This window comes from Panicum virgatum, chromosome 7K, assembly GCF_016808335.1.
Source record: "Panicum virgatum strain AP13 chromosome 7K, P.virgatum_v5, whole genome shotgun sequence".
Lineage (NCBI taxonomy): Eukaryota > Viridiplantae > Streptophyta > Magnoliopsida > Poales > Poaceae > Panicum > Panicum virgatum.
Window position 1 is genome coordinate 43,372,828 of NC_053142.1, and position 17,150 is coordinate 43,389,977.

At 51.5% G+C, this 17,150-nt stretch overlaps 1 protein-coding gene across 1 annotated transcript; it reads left to right on the top strand.

Moving 5' to 3' along the window:
- The first annotated feature begins 2,394 nt into the window (after window positions 1-2,394).
- Window positions 2,395-5,996, top strand: LOC120641471 (ORM1-like protein 3). Its single transcript, XM_039917625.1, has 4 exons — window positions 2,395-2,543; window positions 2,595-2,895; window positions 4,102-4,250; window positions 5,533-5,996. The coding sequence occupies exons 2-4, from the start codon at window positions 2,710-2,712 to the stop codon at window positions 5,669-5,671; spliced, it is 474 nt and encodes a 157-aa protein (XP_039773559.1). The 5' UTR covers window positions 2,395-2,543; window positions 2,595-2,709; the 3' UTR covers window positions 5,672-5,996.
- The last annotated feature ends 11,154 nt before the right edge of the window (window positions 5,997-17,150 follow it).

The following is a 17,150-nucleotide window of genomic DNA, read 5'->3' on the forward strand; positions in this document are numbered from 1 at the left end:
GGCACACGCACACCTCAACCTGCGTTAGCACCATCCATCTATTACAAGAAGAGCAAATGCAGATATACTATGGGTGGCCAGCGCAAGTAATGATTCTGAGCACCACATTTGCTTACACATTTGCTTAGAAGCTCAACAAAAGAGAATGGTAACATTCTGCTTAAACTATCCTAAACAGTAATTGAAGAGTCATGCACCCCCTTCCTCTTGGGTCTAGTATCTGATTACCAAGACTACCAATGAGACCAAACCAATCAGTAATTGAAGTTAGCACAAGCGAACACCATCTGCTTAAACTATCCTAAACATGAGCCACAGACAATTAAGCCATATCAATACCAACTAGTATCTCGTGAATGCATGTTGGAGCTTAGGGTGTAGTTTGTAGAATCGTGAAAGGAATTTCTTACAGAAATCAAAATAATGGTTACAGAAAAGATGCGTAGGCAAATAATTTGTTCTGCTGGTACCTTTAGGCACCAACTTGGACAATCAAAAGCAAAACAGAGGGCTACTTTCTCTTTGTCTATCTGATGCAAACAGCAAGTTAAAGATCACACCAGATCTTTGATTTAAGATGGGAACCCACACTACCACATCACCAACCATTCAATCAGTACCCATCCAAATTTAATTTCTATTGCTACGAAGCATGCTGCATGCAACCTTAACTACAGAATCTGTTCGATTGTGGGTAGAGGCTCACCAGGAACGCATCCATCAGCAGGGACATCTGCGGGGAAGGTCGATCTGCTGTGGGGCATGGGCATTGGTACGATGCGAACGGAGAACGAGTTCGCGTCGTCGCAGCAAGTGACGTTGCCGGACCGCCGGATAAGGGGAGCAGACGGCCGATGAGGTCGACGGAGAAGATGCAGAGGCAGAGTGGGAGGACCTCTACGGTGGACATCCAAGAGGGATGGTGGCTGGTGAGGGAAGACCCAGAGGAGCCGAGGAAGCCAGGCGGCTGTCGCTGTGGTCAGTCGACCTGTCGCCACTGCCGGACGGGAAGGGGACGGGAGGAGAGCAGAAGTTCAGGATACTTAGCAGATGAAGGGGCTATCTGAAAAATAACGGATCGGTTTTTATGCTGAAATCACTGGCTAATCATGAGTACTCTCTCATCAAATTATAGATTTTTTGATTTTTTTAATTTTAAATTTGACCAATCCTCTTATTAAAAATTTTTGTACCGAGCATCGTACCGAGCCTCCGCTGGTAACTTGGTCGACACCTCGTGCTGACCGCGAGACCGTACACACTCCATGCGTGCTTGGCCTTGTTTGGTTCTCATTCCACCATCCTTAGCACACGATTCTCGAAAAAAAATCTCGCATTCATGAAGTACTAAATAAAGTCTATTTACAAAATATTTTCAAAAATAGGTGTAACTTTTCACAACGAATCTAATGACGATAATTAATCGATGATCGATCACGCAGTCAAAGGTCTCATTAGATTATTCAGGGTTCCTAACACAAAGATTCTGAAATTGATTTTAAAAACTATCTTAATTTAATACATCTAATTAGCGGTCAAAATTGATACAATTTCTAGCATAACACAAATCAAACAGGACGCTTCTAGATGCAGCGATTCGCTGGGATTCGTTGCCTCGTTGGTACCAAATGCGCGTCCATTTGAAGGCCGCAAGCCTGCATGATTGATCCAGTGGCGCCATCCATGACCATCATAAAGATTGCGAGGATAAGCGGTGCGTAACCAACGCCACAAACTGCCATAAAAAAAAGGGAAAATTCGATTCATGCCACTACAACTCCGTGAAATTGGGTGTCATGTTGAAAATCATGCCACTCAATGACATGATTTTTAACATGAGATCCAATTTCAAAAAATTGTAGTGGCATGGATCCAACTGACCCTAAAAAAATCCAACGCCACAAACTCGTGGAGATTGGAGATCATGGTCCGTGGAAAAGGAAAATGGATCGATGGGCCGGAAAAGAAGGTGCCCTGATTAGATGCTGCTGTGCCGCGGGATCACGCGCCAATCATGCACGCTGCGGACAGTCGCAATTAACGAAACGGTGTGTGACGCTTCGTGTCTGCTCTTCTGGTTACAGTGTTACGTACGGTTGCTTTTGTTTTTCCCACTCCACGAACGTGCCGTGTTCGTGTTTGCTGTGCTTTCATCATCAGCATTCAGAAATCAGAAATGAACAACCAGAATTTTCACCTCAGCTCGAAGGTAAAAAAAAAAAGGAAAAAAAGAAAACGGAGAAACCAAAGGGAGGAAACAGCGCAGAGCAAAGCGACGACGGGCTCGCAGCGCGCTCGGCCCGCTAGCAGCCCATGAGCTGCTCTAAGCGCGCACGGCCCACCGCCCCGTCCGTCGCGTTTGATCCGATCGGCGATCGCTGCCGGCGGTCGCGGTCGCGTTTCCACCGTCTCCTCCTGCCAGCGGCCAACCGTCTCGTCGTCGCCTCCCTCCCCGTCCGCTCACCCCCTGTCCCTCCCCGTCGGTCGCCCGCCAGCCACCGCATCGCAATACTTTTTCCGCCACCATCTTTGAACCTTCCTCCTCCCTCGCTCTGACCAGCGCGGCGAGGGCGGCGAGGCGCTTCCCCGTCCCATCCTTATAAATCGAGCCGGAGGCGGGCTGCCTCCCTCCCAGGCCGCAGCAGCACGCAGCCGACGAGGGGCCCGAGCCGTGCCGGCGAAGTGGAAGGGGAGGGGGCGATTGGCTCGATGGCGAAGCTGTACGTGCAGGCGGTGCCACCCCCGGATCTGAACAGGAACACGGAGTGGTTCATGTACCCCGGGGTCTGGACCACCTACATCCTCATCCTCTTCTTCTCCTGGATCCTCGTCCTCTCCGTCTTCGGGTGCGCCCCCGGCACGGCGTGGACGCTCGTCAACCTCGGCCACTTCGCGGTACGTGCCGGCACCCGTCTGTTGCCGCCCTTGTTAGTATCCTGCTTCTGGCTGCAATTAGGATAGGGGGTTGCTTTGGATTGGGCGCACCCGTGGATCTTAGGCCCGGCGGCCGTTCTAGTTGCTAGGTTACTTCGATTGTTCTGCTCGGGAGGTTGGAATGGACGCTGCCCTGTGCCGGCTATGAAATGGTACCACGCTTGGTCCTATGCGTCCTGAGTTCAAACTGGTGCTATCTAAAGCTTGGTTGGATAGGATTACAAACCTTTTATGCTTACCTTCATTTCGTCCCCTTTGCCATGTTAGCTTCAGATTCCTAAATTGCTAAATACTGGCCCAGGTTTCTGCGTCACTGAAGGTAATTGAGGCTGAGGTTTGCTCCCTCCAGGTCAATCGCATGCAAATAGGACTAGGATGCATAGCAGTTATGTGGGTCAGTAGACAGGGTTTCTTCTCGTCCTAGTGCTAGTCTAGAGCTCCATAGAGGTAGTGGCTGGAACAGGATTGTGTGTTGTAAAGTTTCAGCTCTTGATCTATTTAGCCACATGTCCTAGATGCTTTGGTTGAGAGCTCAAGGTTCATACAGCTGTCCATTGTTCCTTTCATTATGTTCTGTGGGAGTGAGTTTTTATGAGTTATATGGATATACAGTGCTCATGTTTGTCAGGGTAGTAGAACGGCAATGTCTTGTTTCCAAGCTTAATGAGTTGCCTTCTGCACGCATAAAGTGACAGTGCGCGCAACATATTTCTTATTACTATTGAGCTGCAAGTCAGAAGGTGATATTAGGGTATAATTTGGACTTGGGATATGCAATGGTGCTGAAACTAACCTTGCCCTGAAGGTCTGAAGCATGCTTAGTTTTGATAGTTTTTCGTAACAACAGACATAAATAGCTTACATTATTGATTAGTGTTTTATGAGTCCAAATAAGGAAATAGTTGTGTTTAAGGCCACAGAATACTCTTATATTCTGTAAAAGCGGCTCATATTGTTATTGGCTTTGCTATGAAGACAGAAGTACATTTCAATTTTCTTAGCAGTGTGAGATCACAACATTTTGATTTTCTTAGCAGTGTAAGATTACAGTAGAATACATTTCTTTTTTTTTTCCCTTAAAGCAGTGTAGATGTATTTTTCTTGATCCATACTTCAGCCATAATCTTTTCCATTTCTGTTGCTTGCCTCATTGAATATTTGTTCCAGATCACATACCACTTTTTCCACTGGAAGAAGGGGACACCGTTTGCTGACGATCAAGGGATGTATAACACATTGACATGGTGGGAACAAATGGACAATGGCAAACAGCTTACTCGCAACAGAAAGTTTTTGACTGCTGTCCCTGTTGTTCTGTAAGTGTTTATCTCTTGCTAATGTATTTCTGTTTATACATGAAAACTCTATAATGCCGTTATTGCATGGAATTATAGCATGGATAGATATATGCGTGAAACATATTCTTTGTAGCCAATAAATAGTATTTTTAAAAAATTATAGGTCAGCGCTTCACAATTGTCACTTGTGTTGATGTTTTTTTTAATGACAGTGTTGCGTTATACGTTCGTATGGATGGATCATACACTTTTAAGTTGATTGTGCTATGCAAGTGCATTTTCTTCAAATCTTGATTTCCACTTTCCAGTCTTCAGGGCATAATTTTCCCTAAAGGGGTGCCATTCTCATTAGATAATTGGTTTCAAACTTCGACACATGGATATCAGAAAAGGTCGCTTTCTGAAGAACATATCTTTTGGGGCAAAATCTATTTATGTTTGACCTGGGAGAGTAACTTGCTTAAAAATAGGGTGCCACAAACTGGTTGTGCCATCTACCTGAATCTTGGACAAAATCAATGAACGTGTGCTGTCTGCCGTGTTGTTAGTGTAGTTCAGCAGTTCAGCTACCAACCCCTAATGCACGTCTGTTATTAGTGTAGATATGCCTTGTTTCTCTTCACTTTCTACTAAACAACAGGCCTTGCAGTAATTTGTTCATTAAAAGAGGTTTAGCTCCTTAGCTTCAATTCAACAATGGGTTTTGGGATGGCCAAAGTGTATTGTATCCGCCATATGGAAGACCGTTAAGGCTCATGATTCTCTGCTAGAAGACAAATATCGGCTTCCTGTCAACTCTAGCCTGTTTTGAAAAATGTGATAGCATGCATTTCATTTCAATCGCATAAATGCCTTCGCCACTGCAGTGATATACTGTTTCTTTTATGTCCGATTGTGATGTGTGTTGCACTCAAATATTGTGTAGAGATAAGATCCGCATGTGTTCCCTTAAGTTAGGAGATTTGAGGAGCTTAGGACACTAACTAGAGTGGCAATTCGGAATTTGACATTGTCTCTGTTATTGGAGACATAAGAGTGTCAAGTTCAACATAGTGCAGAATTTTTCTGAAGAAATTCCCTTGCTCGAGTGATTCAACCTGCTTGTGAAAGTTATTAACTATAAAAGAATGTTAATTAACTTTAAATAATACATGAACCAGCAGTTTCCCACTTTCCATCATGTTCCAGTCATTTGATTGGCTGGCCAACCCTTTAATTTCCCCCCTACCTATTGCCTAATTTCATATGTCATTGTGGACTGCAGCACTAATATAGGGATAATTGCTCTGTTCTTTGGCAGGTACTTGATAGCTTCCCATACCACGGACTATCAACATTCTATGCTCTTCCTCAACACCCTAGCAGTCACTGTGCTGTTTGTTGCCAAGCTACCAAACATGCACAAGGTTCGGATTTTTGGGATCAATGCCGGCAGCTAAGGAGCAGCGTCCCATGGTAGACACCTATACATGTCATGTTTGATTTGGATTACGGGATGTTTTGAGCCTAGCTCTGAATTGAATCGCGGGAGTACCAGTGAGTAGTGCTCGAGAGCTGTTCGTAGATGACGTGTAATCATTGTACAGAGAAATGCTAAGGCTGGAACGATTATGCTTTCTGCAACTAGTGAACAAAGGTTCTGTAGACTCGTAATCTTGCTATATACGTTCTCTAGCAAGAATTTGGCAATTGATACATGTACAGCTTTGCTCTTTTGTCAAGAGGCAATAATCATTCGTTATATGACAAGATAATGAAGTGCTAGATTTGTTTCTTCCAGTCAAATTTCATAAATATCGACCACCAGTTAGTTAATCATTGGATGCTTACTATATAAAAGTTAAATACATAAATCTGTATAAGAGAAATTAATGGTCAAAGTATACATGTAAAGCAGATTCTAGTACGTCTTTGTAAAAAAATTAGTGAGCAAAGTACTCCCTCCGTTTCAAATTATAATTTGTTTAATTTTTTAATACTAAGTTTGATTACTTATTTTATTCAAACGGATTGAGGTTAAAAAAGTTAAATGAATTATAATTTGGAATGGAAGGAGTACATGGCAGATCGCCAATTCAGAGCAGCCTCCTGGTCAAAAAGGGAAAAAAAATCAGAGTAGCCTTAGCCATGTCTTTGCAGGTACAATCATCATTGAACACGAATCCCTGCTCCATGCATCCATGGCCATCTATCTGCCTGCCAGACACGTCGTGGACGCGAATGCTTCCTGTACCAAATGCAACACATCCTTTTCCCAACCTTGTCTTCCACACGAAGAAAAGTGGCGACGCCTGCCGGGCTCGACGACGGTGACGATGACACCCGATATCACCAGGACAGGAGGAAAGCCAGAGAGGCCCACAGGTGTGGAGACTAGTCCCTGTTCCCCGTCTGGATTTGGAGAGCCCGGGCTACTGTTCCAGCGTGTGGCCGGCTTCAGCTTCGTTCCCATTCCTGCTGTTTCGTCGTCGTCGTCGTCTGCTGAAGCTGAACCGTCCGCGAAGCAAACTCGAACAGTTGCTGTGTGCTCGCCAGGAGAAGGCCCCCCGTCGACCTTTTAATGGACAGACAGCTTTAGTGGACTGGTCACGTTGGGTGATGATCCGCGCGTGGATGGTGAAAAAGGCAGGCACTGCAGCTCAACACGTACCAGATGGAGAGACTAGGCTAGAGCAGCTCTCTGGTCACCGGGTACTCTATCTCCGGCCAGATCGTCCTTCACTCCAGCGAAAGCGTGTCCGACGGAATTTAAACTCAGACTGCTTATTACTTCAAAACTGTTGCATCTAGCCACCCAGATCTCCTCTTGTTCCCCAACAGGTACAAGATCACCAACAACAAGTCTGATGACGAAACAAGTTGATGATGGAGTCAGTCGCGACGAGTCCACGATCGTGGCTGTAGCTTTTCGGCGTTGGGGTGGGTCCTCGCGCAGATTGGTGTGACATGAGCATGGTGCGCGCATAGATACGCAGGTTGAAAACGCTGCCCCAGCCTCCCAGGTGCCCAGCTGCTTTTCTCACCACGACGAGAGCACATCGTGGCTCCCCTGCTGGTTTCTGCGGGCGAGTCCATGCCTGTCGTAAGCGTGGGATTGCGTAAACAGGTGATGCGAGCGCGGCGAGATAGGGATCGAAACCCGCCGATCCAATCTTTAAAAAAAAAAACCCCGCCGATCCGGCATGCGGCGAAAGTCCACATCGATCAGATCCATCATCTACTCTGATCTCGTGATCGACGTGTGCTAGTGAAACACGGTGGAGCTGAATTGGTTGGTCGTGTACGTCGCAATGCAAGCTAGACAGATCGGAGCAGGACGACGTCGCCGGAGTCAGTTAAGGCGCCTCTGCTCCGTCCGAGCCGCAGCCGCGAGCGTACTTTCGCCCCGCCAGTTCGTTATGGCTGCTCGCCGGCGGGCATTGATGGCGAGCGGAGGCCGCGACCATGCGCCGCCGTACCGAATCGTAACCATCGGCTGCCCGCATTGAATTCGGCCGACATGCCGGAATGGAGCTCGGAACATTCCTGCCCCTCTCCCCGTCCGTCTCCCTCCCACGACGGGGAATGGAATTGAATGGCCATAGACCTACGCCGCACCCGCGGCTGGGTGAGAAATCTTGGGCCATGACGGGGGGCCGATGCCGAACACTGCTGCACATGATGACATGACTGGCCGCGCGCAGCCGGCTCGTGTGACGCTGCCACGGTAGAGACACGCACGACTGCCGGCCGGCGCCGCTGCCCTCTCGCGTTCGCTCGGAGCCCAAGAAGATCAGACAGGTGAGCTCGGCCGTCTGCATCTCGTCCCGTCCTGCCAGCGAATCAGGGCTGTGTTTAGTTTCAAAATTTCTGTCTCCAAAATTCACTATTTATTTATCACATCAAATCTCTTGTCTTATACATAGAGCATTAAATGTAGGCAAATAAAAAATCTAATTATATAGTTTTGATGTACACGACGAGACGAATCTTTTGAGCCTAGTTAGGTCATGATAGTAGGACAACAATAACCACAAACAAGCGAAAAGTGCTACAGTGTGCTACAGTATCCGATGTGATCTTTTTACCACCATTTTACAGATATAAACATAGCCCAGATGTGTAGTACTAGATCCTGACCCAGCTGCCACACCCCCGGCAGGCCGGCATCCCTCCGCCTCCTACCGTGTGTTTGGTTGGGAGAAGGAGAGCAACCCGGATGGGTCGGACCTTTTTTGGAGTGTTTGGATGGAGGCATTAGGGGACGGAGCGGACATAGAGAGGTATATTCGGTGGAGATGCGGGTTGGCTCTACCCCACGAAATTTGACGGACGAGTTGGCTCCGCTCCGCTCTGACGCGGCGTCTCTCTCCCGTCACTGCCCCATCTCTCTCCCGTCTCTCCTCTGCTGCCCCATGCCCCCACTCTCTCCCGTCTCTCCCGCGGCTCGCTCGCCCAGCGCCGCCCCCAGTCCGCCGTGGCACGCGCGCCCGCCGTGGCCGCCGTGCACGGGCCCCGCCACGCCGTGCCGCGCTCGCCGGCAGTGGATTGGGCCCGCCACGCCGCGCTCGCGCCTGCGGGCGAGGCCGAGCCTCTGCGCCGCCGGGGGAGGAGGGCGCCGCTGCCGGGGAGGGCCGAGGCCGCGCCCCCTCCACGACGAGGGCCAAGGCCGGCAGCGGCGGATCCGGACCCGCCCCGCCGTGCTCCCTCCACGCCAAGGCTCGGGGCAACGCCGAGAAGGCCGCCAGCGGCGGATTCGGCCCCGCCCCGGCGCCCCTCCTCCACGCCGAGGCCCGCGGCCGCGCCGGAGGAGGCCGCCGGCGGCACCAGGCCATGCCGCGGTTGGGGCCGGCGGGCCGAGCTCGCGGCGGCCGGCGGCAGCTCGGCCCCGTGGCGGCGAGCTTCGCGGAGGGGCCTGCACACGGCCGGCGGCAGCTCGGCCCCGTGGCTCGCGCCTTCCTGGAGGAAGAAGAAAGGAGGAAACGGAGAGAGAGAGGAGAATGACACGTGGTGTCGTGGGATTTCTAGGGTACCCACAGCCGGGTGGCGGAACGCACCCGCCTATTCCCAGTGAGGGAGAACTCGGGGAAGTACTAGGCAGTAAGGCTAATCTAACACTGAAGCAGGCACGCAAGAACACACGATCTAGAGTGGTTCGGGCCGCCGGAGCGTAATACCCTACATCCACTAGGTGTAGTATTGTTCTTGGTTGGAGATGAACCTATCCTCTGCCGGGTCTTAGCCTTCACCCAGCCTGGCTTTCTTCTAGCGGACGCCCCCCTTTTATAGACCAAGGGGGTGCGGATACATAGGGTGTTGATGCCCCGACAAGTGGGCCCAACGCGACTCTGTGCAGCGCACTGCGCAGAGTAATTAAACAGCTACAGTGGTTGCGAATCTTTCCTCCGATATGCTTCCATGCCCTGCACACCCTCTGACGAAGGGAGGTCTTCTCTTGTCGTGTCAGCAAGGTGCCCGTTGGGGGAACGTAACTTGCGGCGTGACCTGTGGAGGCAATTATGTAGGCGTCATAATGGGTGAAGCCGAGCCGTCGTATCCATCTGTTATGGCAGACTGGCAGGCGCGGCGTGGGCGGCGCCAGCAGCCCCACTACCTTGGTAATACGCGATCAATAGTGCCCCCTGGTCAAAGAATCGCCTCGGCTTCTGCTACATCAATGCGGACGTCTTCCTGTCGCAATGAATGCAGTGGTAGGTGAGCCTTAATATGGAGACCAAGCGGCCTTATTTACGTGTCTGGGCCTGCTGACACGTGGCGGCCCCGGACCACCCCGAGGCGGGGTGTCGAGTCCTTCCCTTGGAGAGGGGTCCGGTCACTATACAGGGGTCCCGGCCCCATGGGGGGCCCGGGATTCCCTGGGGGTCCGGACCCCTTCGGGAGGTCCGGAGCTTCCGGCCGTTCGGGTTGAGCGCCAGCTTTTCCCGGAACACGTGGCGCTCCCGGACCTTTCCCAACCAGGGGACGGGTCCGGGACCGCTGTCTGGTGAGCAGGGCTCCGAACCGCAGGGGTCCGGCTGCTGGATTGTAGTTAAGGATAACTACAAGACTCTTGCCTAGACACAGCAAGAGGGGGTACCCCATTCCTGGGGTACCGACAGTGGCCCCCGGGCCCACCTCGGGAGAGGCACGAACCCGCGGGTGGGGCCACTAACGAGATGTGTTTCCACGCAGACTTGATTGCGTCGGTGTGCTCATGCAAAGAGCGGGTGCTCCGGACCCCTGAGGCCGGTACACCGGTTGCCAGGTTCAGGCTCTAGAGCGCTCTCCACAGGGCGACGAAGGTGTAGGCTTAGGGTGCGGAACCAAGCTAAGCGGCTACACAGACCTCGGACCGCTCAGGGAGCAAACACCACTTCCTGGACCTGGCTCTTGTCGACCGTGGCGAGCGGTCTCCGCCGGAGTGGGCCACCAGAGTGGACTTGAGGCGACCGTGGCGAGCGGTCTCCGCCGGAGCGGGCCACCGGAGTGGACTTGAGCCGACCGTGGCGAGCGGTCTCCGCTGGAGCGGGCCACCGGAGTGGACTTGAGTCGACCGTGGCGAGCGGTCTCCGCCGGAGCGGGCCACCGGAGTGGACTTGAGTCGACCGTGGCGAGCGGTCTCCGCCGGAGCGGGCCACCGGAGTGGACTTGAGTCGACCGTGGCGAGCGGTCTCCGCCGGAGCGGGCCACCGGAGTGGACTTGAGTCGACCGTGGCGAGCGGTCTCCGTCGGAGCGGGCCACCGGAGTGGTCTTGAGTCGACCGTGGCGAGCGGTCTCCGCCGGAGCGGGCCACCGGAGTGGTCTTGAGTCGACCGTGGCGAGCGGTCTCCGCCGGAGCGGGCCACCGGAGTGGACTTGAGCTATTGCTGACGAACCAAAGGAATATTTCACCGGACCTCACAGTAAGGTGCAGGAAACCAAGCCTTATACTAGAAGGGAGCCCGGGACCTCTAAAGACAGCAGTCTCGGTTACTAGAGTACTTGTAACAAGGTAGCGAAGTACGTAAACTTAGGGTACATTACCAGGCTAAGCTGCGCGGAGCTCCTCTACCCCAGGATACGAGTACCACTTCTCCAGAGCAGGTCCTTAGGGGTCCAGACTGCCTTCCAGCTAGGAGGGGTGTCCTCACCTGAGTTCAAGCCGGCAACTTAACTTGGATTGCTAACAGCAAAAGAAAAGACTCTGTTTTGGGGGAAAAGATGGTTAACCAAGAAATAGCCAATCAGAACAAATGAATGTAATCAGGGTGGCGCCGAGATATGACTAAGAAAATAAATCTCCTTTATTATTGTGGTTATCACGGTATACATCAGAGGTCGGGATTACGAGGTCGGACCTCCACCGCTCCGGACCGCTTTTTGCCTGTTGCGTGATAGGGCCAGAGGTCGGGTTTACAAGGTCGGACCTTGACCGCTCTGGACACACACGTAGGCGCCACGTTTTTACAAAGGAGGAACTCTCTTAATCTTTTCTTAGGAGTAACCTACGGCTGCATGCTATACAGCGTGTTCTTCTCCGGCTGGAAGTGGTACGGCCACTCCTGAATTCTTCATAGTCGTCGGAGGCGAAGGCGCCCTAGATGTGCCTGAACTGCATCATCTAGCATCACCTCGGGAGCCCGGGGGCCACTCCTTGCCTAAGAGCTGTCATATGCTTAGGTAGCATGAGACAAATTCTTTGGCTTTGAATGGAAGAGGCCCCCTGCTGCCGCCGTCGTCTGCCGATGGAAGTCAGACGCCCTTGCGCAGCAGAAGGACCGGTGCAAAGCGCGGAGAGGTGCGGTCGTTCGCCGGCTTGTCCTTGGTGCTAGCGCCAGGGGCCCCCGCGCCTGGCGGCGGGGCCCTGTCTGCAGCAGCACCAAGCTCCTCGGGCGGTGCTGGCGGCGACAAGACGACACGGCCAACTTCCTCCGGGATGGCCGTCGGCTCCAGGCTCCATGTTGAGAGAAAGCCTTGAGCCGACGTCATGCCGCCGGGGAGGAAGCATGTGCGTTGCTTGAGAGAAAACCTTGAATCGACGTAGGGGTAGCAGCGCCCAGCGGCGCCTCCACTGTGCGTTGCTGCGCCGGCTCCGAGGTGTCGCAGTGGCGACGCACAACAAACGCCGCTGTCGTGCGCCGCCGCACCGTGGGCGTTGGCGCCCCAGTGCCACGGCAGGTGGCGTGGGCAACGCCCTGCCTTCCTTCATCTTCTCGTTCGCCGTTGCAGAGGATGAACACAGCCCCAGAAGCCTGAAGATCCAGCCAGCGCCTGACCTCCCCACGGACGGCGCCAAATGTCGTGGGATTTCTAGGGTACCCACAGCCGGGTGGCGGAACGCACCCGCCTATTCCCAGTAAGGGAGAACTCGGGGGAGTACTAGGCAGTAAGGCTAATCTAACACTGAAGCAGGCACGCAAGAACACACGATCTAGAATGGTTCGGGCCGCCGGAGCGTAATACCCTACATCCACTGGGTGTAGTATTGTTCTTGGTTGGAGATGAACCTATCCTCTGCCGGGTCTTAGCCTTCACCCAGCCTGGCTTTCTTCTAGCGGACGCCCCCCTTTTATAGACCAAGGGGGTGCGGATACATAGGGTGTTGATGCCCCGACAAGTGGGCCCAACGCGACTCTGTGCAGCGCACTGCGCAGAGTAATTAAACAGCTACAGTGGTTGCGAATCTTTCATCCGATATGCTTCCATGCCCTGCACACCCTCTGACGAAGGGAGGTCTTCTCTTGTCGTGTCAGCAAGGTGCCCGTTGGGGGAACGTAACTTGCGGCGTGACCTGTGGAGGCAATTATGTAGGCGTCATAATGGGTGAAGCCGAGCCGTCGTATCCATCTGTTATGGCAGACTGGCAGGCGCGGCGTGGGCGGCGCCAGCAGCCCCACTACCTTGGTAATACGCGATCAATAGTGCCCCCTGGTCAAAGAATCGCCTCGGCTTCTGCTACATCAATGCGGACGTCTTCCTGTCGCAATGAATGCAGTGGTAGGTGAGCCTTAATATGGAGACCAAGCGGCCTTATTTACGTGTCTGGGCCTGCTAACACGTGGCGGCCCCGGACCATCCCGAGGCGGGGTGTCGAGTCCTTCCCTTGGAGAGGGGTCCGGTCACTATACAGGGGTCCCGAACCCCATGGGGGGCCCGGGATTCCCTGGGGTCCGGACCCCTTCGGGAGGTCCGGAGCTTCCGGCCGTTCGGGTTGAGCGCCAGCTTTTCCCGGAACACGTGGCGCTCCCGGACCTTTCCCAACCAGGGGACGGGTCCGGGACCGCTGTCTGGTGAGCAGGGCTCCGGACCGCAGGGGTCCGGCTGCTGGATTGTAGTTAAGGATAACTACAAGACTCTTGCCTAGATACAGCAAGAGGGGGTACCCCATTCCTGGGTTACCGACACGTGGGACCCTCTAACGGAGTGAATCTCACATCCATTTCATATCCCAATTCCTCCAACCAAACAAAAATTAAGAGTTGGAGCCAATCCATTCCAACAAAGACAACCAAATATAAAGAGAGTTGAAGTCATCCCTAAAATCTGGGATGGAGTGGCTCCAACCGCCCAACCCGCAACCAAACACACGGCTAGCGGAGCAGCCTGAGCAGCAGCGGCCACTCCCCTCGGTCGGACAGTTTATCCGAGAATCTAGCTGCTAGGCACTCCATTGCATGTACGGCAGTAGTAGGCCGGCCTGTACAGGGGCACGTAGGCACTCGGGCTTGGGGCGTCTAGGCACCGAGCACCGGCGGCGTGGCTTTCCGATGGGAGATGGCGATCGAGGTCGAGAGCGGGCGGGAGCAGCCAGCCGGGTACGCTGGCACGTGCTGCTAGGCTAGCTGCAGCGGCCTGCAGGGACGACGACTCCACGCACTCCCTCGATCGCGATCCTGATCCGAGGGAGAGCTACACGCCGCGCGCTGCTATAGCGCGCTGGTTGGCAAAATTTCGCGTCCGGGGGTGGTGGTCAACCACGCCACCACCCGAACGGCAAGCTTCGACACCAAGGCAAGGCACGCCGGGGCCGGGGCCGGGGCCCGGCCCCTGCGTCCGCGCGCAGCGTGCCTCGCTCTCGCTAGACCTCTACCACCGTGCAGTGGGGTTCCAATCCATTGCAAACGTAACAGTAGAGCTGGTGCTGCGCACCGGCCGCGATGCACCAACCCGGCCGGCCAACCGCGCAGGCGAGCAGTTAAACGTGGCCGGCCGGCGTGCCGATGATCCAACCATTGTTCATCCGCCGTCGATCTGCCTGTGTAATAAGCATCGGACGTTAGAATTCCAATCCAAACCAGTTCCGGCCAATCTTGGGGCAAGAAGCGCACCGTGGTTGGAGGAGGGTTGAAATCTGAAAGTCAAGGCCGTCCAGTGGCGCGGCTGGCCCTGATTGACTTCACTGAATTGATGATCTCCCCATGACACTGTCTTGCGTTTTAATCAACCCCCACTTCCCTGCACAGTTCTGTGGACTAATGGATCGACAGAGATGGTTCTCCTCCTGCTGACCTTTTTTTCGGTCAGTATGTAGGATCTTGCATGTGTGTTCCCTGTCGGGTGGCTCGTCGTGCATGTTAACATTACACACAAGTTAGCACTTAGCCGTCAGTGTGTTATTTTGGTTTGAAGGATTGGATGGCGGTGGACCATACCACTCTAGCTCTGAATCTAATCAATATGTTTATTTTCATGAATATAGTTTAGTTGATGCATCACCACCCTAGCTACTTCCCCCACAGCCACATAAGCTTTTAAATTACCACCTTTGTCATTATGCTTCTAATTTGCATGCCCTCTGCTATTATAAAACAATTAACCAAAGTAATTTGACTATCCAATTAGAAATTACATGCATTTACTATTAATAAATAATCTAAAATATCCCTAAAATTAGTTTATGGGGTCTCACTTGATCTCCCGCTCTCTCAATTACATGGTGGAGTATGCAGATCAAATTAAAGAAAAAAACTAGTTCAATAGAGGAATATAGTAAATAAATACGACCAATATGCGCAAACCAGATCTCTAAATCTTAGGCTCTGTTTGTTTGAGTTGCAGCTTTTGGACCTTTTCTGAAAAGTTCCTGCTAGCCTTTTTTCCTTTTGAAAATCTGATAATAGGTTTTAGATAATACTTTTAACTTTTTAGGCTCAAAGCTTTTTAGCTTTCCATATAAGCTCAACTTTTTTGAACTTTTAGCTTTCTGGAAACTACACGAGAAGTTCATTGTTTGGTTGAGTTTATAGCTTTTCATGCTGAAAAGTTGTCCTGAAGCTCAAACAAACATGCCCTTAAATTATATAAACATTTCATTCAATTTCATTATACATATAAGTACAAAATCTTCACATATCTGCCCCAATTGATGGGTTGGACTAGTAAATATAATAGCGACCAATCTAATGATACATTGTATGGTAGATATAGGGTTATCAATGTATATAATGGCATCGTTTTGTGTTATACCTGCATTAATCAGCTTACTCAAAAGCCTCAAGCTTCTTAATCTTAGTAGCTTGAGCCCTATCACAAAAATATAGGAATGGGCACAGAAACATCCAATTGGTGATGAGCCTATGACATATTCATCGTTTGTTCTTTTATATTATTTTTCATTGGAAAATATATTGTATATGTAAAATTCATCTTAAATTATACATGATTATGTATTTTGGAGATTTTTTTCCATACAATAAAACTTCAAGATTCTGCCAGGACAACTGTGTCAGTGTTGAAAGTGTAGCTTTTTAAGAATTTATTTAAGTTGGTGCAACATTTGCCTTGCTACATAATTGTGTAACATTATTTTAGATATATGTCATGCCCTGGAATCATCGGGCATTTAAGTTGTTCAATAAATATCAATTATATGGAGGCAAGTAAAGTAATATGTTTATTTTTAAAACGAATCAAGAGTATATTTCTATCCATGAACTAATATTCCTAGCCAAGAAATAGTATCCGTGAATAGTTATACAAACCATGATTAAATATAAAGATGTGTAATCTTTGTTTTTTTTAAAAAAGAGCCAGATAAATATTTTTGGTAGTTCCGAAGGGAAAATCTATTTATCGCATATGCGATTTTCCGTCGACCTATCGCAGAACCGCCCCCGCGGCGCCCGCCACTGCCCCTGTTCATCTTCTACCTCGAGCCAGGGGAGGGGGCGCAGCAGCTAGCGAGCTAGGGGAGGGGGCCGGGAAGGGGTGGTAGGTGGGGGGAGCGGCCGCCGGCGAGGTCGCCGACGGCCGGGGTGGTGGAGGGCGGCGGCGGCCTTATGATTTCGGGTTGCTGGGGGGTGGGGCGGCTCCATGGCCGCGGGCCATAGAGGAGGGGGTCGGGGGGGGGGGCGGCCAGGCGGTGGCGGCAGTTTGGCTGGCGGAGGGCGCGGCGGCGCGGGAGCGCCGCCGGCTGGGCGGGGCTGGATAACCGGTGGGCGGTGCCGGCGGCGGGGGCGAGGAAAAGGCAACGGCGCGCGGCGGCGAGCTCGGTTAGGGAGGGCGGCGGCGGAGGCGCCGGAGCCCGGGAGGCGGGGGAACAAGCGCGGGGCGGAGCACGGCCGCCCTTCTGCGATGGGAATCCCATCGCAGAATGCGATGAATAGACATCCCCGTTCCGAACGAACGAACTTCTGAGCTACAAATCTTCTATTATCTTATTATTTTGCCAACAAACGGAGCCTCCACGTTCGCTCTCAAATCCTAGAAATTTTCACGTTAATCGGAGAAAAATAGAAAAATAAAAATTATCCAGCACTGCCATTACGATAAAAATTAGCCTAAAATACCCCTGTACCTAATTAAAAATCACCCATCAATGTCATTATGAAAAAATTAAATATAAAATACCATTTAGCTATGTATCAGTTACAAATATATACTATTAATAAAAACTAAAGCTAACAACAATCGATCAAAATAAAATGAAAATAAGAATAATTGTCTGCATAATATTATTA

Coding starts and splice junctions, on each gene's coding strand:
- LOC120641471 (XM_039917625.1), top strand. CDS start 2,710: ATGGCGAAGCTGTACGTGCAGGCGGTGCCACCCCCGGATCTGAACAGG. Junction 2,896..4,101: donor TCAACCTCGGCCACTTCGCG/GTACGTGCCGGC, acceptor TATTTGTTCCAG/ATCACATACCACTTTTTCCA. Junction 4,251..5,532: donor ACTGCTGTCCCTGTTGTTCT/GTAAGTGTTTAT, acceptor GTTCTTTGGCAG/GTACTTGATAGCTTCCCATA.